Here is a 6,533-nt window from a genome sequence, read left to right as displayed (position 1 = left end):
AAAATACGGTAGCTGTCCTTTTTTAAATGCCTATGCTTAAGTTTTTATAGGTGTTGCGATCTGCTTTGTGTAGCGTGGTTCTACAAGCAAGTCAGTACATTCATTGGGTGGTATCAGAGAGTTACACAGGTCTGTAAATGCAATGAAAACAATTGGCCACAGCTAATTTGATTGAATTATAAAAGGTATATGTGGTCAAATGAAGGGCCGTTGAGGAGCCGTCTCTTCTCGGTGAGCCAAGCCAAATGACCCGGCTCAATAAAAAGAGCCGGAATTCTCATCACTACAGGCTGGGTCATAAATTATAACCCTGCTACTTCAGGATCAGGGCACTGGGTGGGACTTTGTTCCCAGAGTATATCAATTACATACCACCATTTTATTCTATATAACTAATTGAGGAGTGAACTAGGAGAATAAGATAGTAATGACTGAGGTTCGAATTTGTGCCATAGTAAAAATGTGTGTGTGTGTGTGTGTGTGATGGGGTTAGCTTTGACATGTTGTTTTTCCATTTTAACATTGCAATAGAAAATAAATAAGTACAAAAACAAGCTGACAAGGTACTTTTCTTAATTTGGTATTCATTAACCTCTATCTTAATTTAAGTAAAGTTTTTAAAGAACATCTACTTACATGGCTATATTTTCTTGAAGTCGAAGGTTTTGCTACTCCCTCACAGGCTGATTTCAGCAGCTGCAAGCCGGTTTTCGAACACCTTACTCTCTGCATATCTTCAGGCACTTGTGTGTAAAAGACGGTGGGTAAACAACATACAATAAAAGAGAGCAGAGCTTTTCTAGCTTTAGCCGAGCTAACAGTAACTATCTACTTCGGACGGAAGAAATGGGTCATGGTATCTCAAACAGACAGAGAGGGTCAATACTAAACTCTGCGCGTTCTGCTCATGCTGTCAGTGTAGCTGCCATACAGTGACGTCTATTACAATGAATGCGCATGCGCAGAGCCACCGGAAAGACAAGGTTGTTTATGATCTGAGTTTTTGTAGAAATGAAACTGAATGACTTAATAATAGAAACTTAACCGCACAAATCTAATTAAAATTATTATAGCATAATTAATTCTCGACATTGACACGCAAATAATGTTTTCTGTAACATGTCATAATACCGTGTAGTTTGAGTAAAGTGGTTGGTCAAATTAGTTAGTACTACATAGGCTAGTAAACATTTCATATGTTTAAAACCTTTATAGTTTATATGGGTTGTAAACAATGCTGTGTTCAAGTTAACAGCCTTAATTTAGTCAGCCTTTTAAAATATATATTTATCAGCAAATTACCTTACACATTATGTTTTGAATTAATATACATGGTAATGCACATATACAATTTATTTTCTTAGTACTTAAATAACGCCTACAAATGAACCCCCAAGTGGATCAGGTAACATGTTCAAATGTACCTTTCACAGACCGTCTATATAACCATGTCTATACTTATGCTTGTCTTAGGCAAAGTTAGTTAAGTCCAACAAACGTTTTTTATTTATTGGTTGCCAGTAATGTTGTAACATAATCAGTAATCACTGTATTTACTAGACACCATATGACATGTTCATTTCATTCTGTAAATGGGTGTTCATTAATTTAAAACCATTGTAGCAAAACATCTTTATTAGTCCAGGGTACAAAACACAAATAACATTAATTCTAAGTGTAAGCTATAAACCCAGTAGCACAAACAAACATGAATTAGATACACTTCACATTGATTATCCTCTACAGGCAGACAGTAGACACCACAGTCCAGTCCTCAGCTGAATCTCAGCTCGTTTTCTAGTCCGTAGATCTTAGCCTTCAGCGCCATCAGCTCACCCTGAACCTTCTTCGTCCTGCCGCTGGTCTGACGTACCTCATGCAGAATGGCTAAGTCCTGGTTGGGCCCAACATTCAGAGTAACCTGCCAGAGAGGATGCATGTACATCAGGTTTAACAGTTTGCATTTGAACTATAATAAAGTTCTATATAAGGTTAAATAGAGAGCTCAAAACATGCTTGTTGGCGTTACAAAAATCACCCAAAAAACCCTTTAACAGTTAAGACAAAGTGAAAAAATGGGGTTAGTTGAAAAAGTTAAATTATCGGTCAAGTAATTTCACCTTGAGGAGTTGTTTTTCGACATCTTTGAACTTCTGTCTGAGGTGCTTCAGGTCCGTCTTGAAGCCCTCCACCTCCATAGCCCTTCTCTTCTCCAGCGCTTCATAACGCTGAGTCATCAGCTGCAGACGCTTGGCCATTTTGTCTGAACGCTCCTGCACAAAAACATTTGGTAAAATAACAAACATCAGTATCAACAAACTCGGACATGGCATAACATATGAACATTAAATCAGATCTGTATATGCACAGGAATGGTACCTTAAATATTTCCCTGCCCACATCCCCTTCTTCTCTGATCTGGGACAGCTCTGTCTCCAGTGTAATGCACTGCCCTCTGTACATCTCTGCCAGACGGTGGGCCTGCTTCACATCCTCCTGCATTGCCTGAGGACATAGATTAAAAAAAACAAGTTAAATGAAAAAACAGCTTAATATTTAATCAAAGGGAAGGATTATTAATATTGAGGTGAGTTTGCAGAAGTGATAAGTTAGCAGATATATTTTAAGTTCTGGCTATGTTTTCAGGATAAAAAAAGACGAAACAAATATTACTTTCAGCTCCTCCTTGAGCGACTGCTTCAACTCAGGCTGAGGCCGAGGGGGGAGCAGGGCGGTGCTGGTGCTGGGCTGCCACTTTGGGCCCAGCTCTGCGCCGGCAGACGGGGTCTTCCTCAGGCGGTTGTGGCTGGAGTCCAGCTCCCTGAGCAGCCGGTCCTTCTCTGACATCCAGCTCTTCTCATGAGCCCGGGCGTCAAACTTTAGCTGTAAAAAATCCCTGGTGCTCTCATATAACAGGTTCTGGGTACGCTGGAGTCTGAGGTGTAAACAAACAAAGAAAAATGTGTTTACAAAAAGAAAAAAATCCAAAAGAGGATTCACGATTCACAAAAAGAAAAAAAGGCTTAAAGAGCATCATTCCTAAAATACACAGTACAGTAGTCGTGAAAAAAAAAAAAAAATGCAGACCCACTTGTCAGTCAGAGCTGATATCCGCTCCTGATCTTTCTGCCGTTGTGCCTGTGCCTCCTCTGTTTTAATCTGCCTATCCTCCATCAGAGACTCCACCTGCTCTCTAACCAGACGGGTCTGCTCCTCCATCTGAGCCTGCAGGGCCTCCACCTGAAAACACAAGCGACACAAATATAGTTTGGTCAAATCATCGCCAAAACCATGGAGGCAGAGAAGGGAAAAAAGTTCTCATCACTCTTTTCACATTTCTGTTGTAATTATTAATGTTGAATAGTGATGTGTAGCTCTCTTTATGAAAATTGAAAGCACATTCATTCTATTACCCGCATCAGAAAGACACCTAGAACTACCTGTAGTAACAATGTCTGGTTATCGTTCTTGTATTGTTCCAAGCTCTCTCCATTTGTCCCTTCTGCAGATTTTAATCTCCTGCCGCTCTCTAAAAAAATACAGACATAGAATGAAAATGTCACAGTCTGTCTGTATTTAACATTTAAATACAATTAATTGTACAAAAGACATTTGCCATAAAATGTTTTCAAACCTTTCCTGGTCGCAGCAGGTCTTAACTTTGTTGGCCTGAGATTGAGGTGTTCCTCCAAGCTGGACTCGGACTTCCTCTGTGTGATGGTTACCTGATATACAACAGAACAGCTGTGTTCAGAACATTGATTACCCGTTTACCTTTTTATCTTGCATAGAGTCATATTTAAGTAATACAAATTATTTGTTGTAATTGTATTGTAAAATACATGAGACTATGTAATTAAAAAAAGCAAGACATTTCGAGCCACATGAACAACACCAGTTCCATTTAAGTGTGCCAGCCGATTTAGCATGTATAAAAAGGGATAAACTGCACAGGCTGCTGTGAGACAGATCAACGATAAAGTAAACATGTACCTTGTGAGGAGGCTCCCGGTGGAAATATGTGATCTCCCCGGTATCAGGACCCACCAGAGCAAGAAGGTGCTGGATTTTCTTCCTGTCCTCCAACTCTCTGCAGTGCACAGCAGTCAATAATGTTAGATAACTGAATAGTAGTGCTTGGGAAAAAAATAATGACAATACAATGCTAAAAGCAGATATTAAAGGCTCAACCACACAGGTGGTTTCACAAAGGGCCTGTTAGAAAATCATACACTATTATACTGTTTAAAAAAATATGAAGTACCATTAAGTGAACAATCATGCATAATAGCAGCCACATGGATCTGGTACACCTACATTTAAAAGCAGCCCTAATTCATGTTATTATCAAAGCTGTGATTTCCTGCTAATACAGGTCAAAATATCCACTGGATTCATCATCAACTGTACACCCACCTGATCTTTAGTCTGTCATTTTCCGCATAAAGCCGGAGAGACTGTTCTCTCTCTTGAAAAAGGTAGACCTGCATGTCACTCAGAGCGTTCTGCAGCTCGGCAATCTCGCCCTCCCGCTGTCGCACTTCCCACTGTAGTTTATGCTAGACGAAATCCAGGACGGACAGAAGTTCAGTAAAAACAGGCGATTATACTCATGCATGCCAAACATACAAACAAATTATAATCACATATGACTCCTAGCTTTGTTTCACCTGGTCCTCTGTGATGCCTTTGTACTTCTCCAGCATCTGCAGCAGCTCCTCGTGCTCTCCGTCAAACTGGGCAATTTTCTGTCTGTAAAACTCCAACAGCTCCCTGGAGGGACGCAGGTAAGCCAGCCGCTCATGGATCGGGGGAAGTGGGGAGTCAGGTTCTCGACCAGGCGTACAAAGGTTGGTTCTGTAGAAACAAGAAAGAGACTTTACGGAATTATCTTAAAAATGAGAAAATGTTACATTTTGCCCCATGCGTGACAGTACATGCTGCATTAAAAAAAAGGAATGAAAAAAGGCATTTAAACCTTCTTAAGGAGTGAGACTTAATCCATGTGGGATAAGATTTAGGGATGTATCAGTGGGGGGGACATTATAAGACTAAGCATCATTTAGGGAGATTACAGTTAAAGCATTACATCTTCTGACAATGGACCCTCTCAGTGTCATAGCAACATTTCTATTGCACACATTCTTTTCTTTAAGATCTTACCTGTGTGGTGTTGCATCTTTTGTTGGAGATCCCATCCCAATAACACTGAAAACAAAAGTGTAATACAAAAAGTGGTTGTCATCAATACTGTAAAAAATACTGTTTATACCTGTCTAACAATTACATATTTTCTGCAAAAAATTCTGTATCAAGAGGCCAGATGATTGGAATATACAATGTTAATACAGAGATGTCAGCCCAGAGAGCCACTGTGAGAAATCAATGCTGAGAATACTGAAATATTGACAGCAAATAAACAGCTTATTGCCATCTTTTTAAATGCCCATTATCATGAGTTGTGGTCGGATTACGATCATATAAAGTGTAGTTTGTAAAATATAAAAATCAAATGAGACACATATTGTATAAAGGGAAGTGTGCAGCATGTCTGAGTTTCCATTGGTCGGGCGCCAGGGGGAGCGGGACGTTTAAAAGCAAAGTCTACTACTCTTTTAGAAATAATGGTATACTCACGTTGAAGATTTCAACACAAATCGAGCTAAATAAGACTAAAGTTGTAACTGTACCTTTGACAAAAACAAATAAGCACGTTACTTCCTTTTGCAAAGCTACTAAGTTTTGTCGATCCCTTGTGAGGTATATTGATGGAAACACTTTAGATTTAGCAAAAATAAAGTAAGCACATAACAGCACAACAACAAAGCTACATTTAACTTATTTCTGGTGTTTTTGGCTAGCATCCTTTTACATTTAACTTACCGAAAGTCTCAAAAGTCTTCGTTCAACGGTGCTGTTGGTTCGTTGCTACCGGTTGTTGTCATCTGGATTTTGAAACCCGGAAGTTTATGCGTCGTCGTCTTCTTCGTGGTAAACTGCAGCGAAGTTAGAGTTATTTGGTCCTCCAGCGGCAGGCCAGGGTACTGGGTTTGAGCTGTGGAGCGGAGCGACATGAAAAGTAGGAATAAACTTAAACAGACAGAAGGGATCACCAGGGATGGAGGATGAAGTTCCTTTCATCAGGAAGTTACTGTAATATCGAAAAAAGTAAAGAAAATTGTTTTAAAGTTTCAATAATTACATTGAACTGGCGCAATTTATGGATGGTATTTTTGTATGTGGTCATATACATTTAGTTTAGTAATTCCACTGTTACACAACAGCGTTTGCATTAATTCTGTATATGCAATGCACTGGAAAGCTCTTGTAGTTTGCAGAACACGGAAGATAAACGTTTATCCCTTCAAAATAAAAGGCTGACATGGAAACGTGGAGAATAAGAAATATGCAAATCTGTGACATCTACTTAAAAGGAAGCTAAGCCACGTTTAAAAATAAATAAATATTCACCTTGGTCGAATTCCTTAACCCAATTTTCTTTCACTCCTCGTTAATAGTTATCTTACTATGAA

The 6,533-nt window shown here is 39.3% G+C and overlaps 2 protein-coding genes across 2 annotated transcripts in view; both read right to left on the bottom strand.

The window, feature by feature from the left end:
• The window catches only part of ush1c (Usher syndrome 1C), a 16,948-nt gene extending 16,570 nt beyond the window's left edge, over positions 1 to 378 (bottom strand). The window contains exon 1 of the mRNA XM_010765938.1: positions 373 to 378. Within this exon, the coding sequence (XP_010764240.1) occupies positions 373 to 378 (6 nt within the window). The remainder of the gene's footprint in view (positions 1 to 372) is intronic.
• Positions 379 to 1,434: 1,056 nt separating this feature from the next.
• On the bottom strand, positions 1,435 to 5,948 carry ccdc77 (coiled-coil domain containing 77). The gene is made up of 12 exons (XM_010765756.1): positions 5,884 to 5,948; positions 5,164 to 5,208; positions 4,671 to 4,857; positions 4,417 to 4,559; positions 3,994 to 4,090; positions 3,635 to 3,725; positions 3,441 to 3,529; positions 3,092 to 3,240; positions 2,674 to 2,935; positions 2,380 to 2,505; positions 2,121 to 2,273; positions 1,435 to 1,921 (listed from the first exon to the last, which is right to left on the bottom strand). Exons 2-12 carry the CDS (start codon positions 5,196 to 5,198, stop codon positions 1,775 to 1,777), a joined length of 1,479 nt encoding a protein of 492 aa, XP_010764058.1. The 5' UTR covers positions 5,199 to 5,208; positions 5,884 to 5,948; the 3' UTR covers positions 1,435 to 1,774.
• Positions 5,949 to 6,533: the final 585 nt, after the last annotated feature.

This window comes from Notothenia coriiceps, unplaced genomic scaffold (genome assembly GCF_000735185.1).
Source record: "Notothenia coriiceps isolate Sejong01 unplaced genomic scaffold, NC01 NC01_scaffold00000290, whole genome shotgun sequence".
NCBI classification, from domain to species: Eukaryota; Metazoa; Chordata; class Actinopteri; order Perciformes; family Nototheniidae; genus Notothenia; species Notothenia coriiceps.
Note: the sequence above shows the minus strand (reverse complement) of the source record. Positions and strands in the feature narration are given on the sequence as shown.

Coding starts and splice junctions, on each gene's coding strand:
- ccdc77 (XM_010765756.1), bottom strand. CDS start 5,198: ATGGGATCTCCAACAAAAGATGCAACACCACACAG. Junction 3,241..3,440: donor ACCAGACATTGTTACTACAG/GTAGTTCTAGGT, acceptor TTGTGTTTTCAG/GTGGAGGCCCTGCAGGCTCA. Junction 2,274..2,379: donor TGGGCAGGGAAATATTTAAG/GTACCATTCCTG, acceptor GTTTTTGTGCAG/GAGCGTTCAGACAAAATGGC.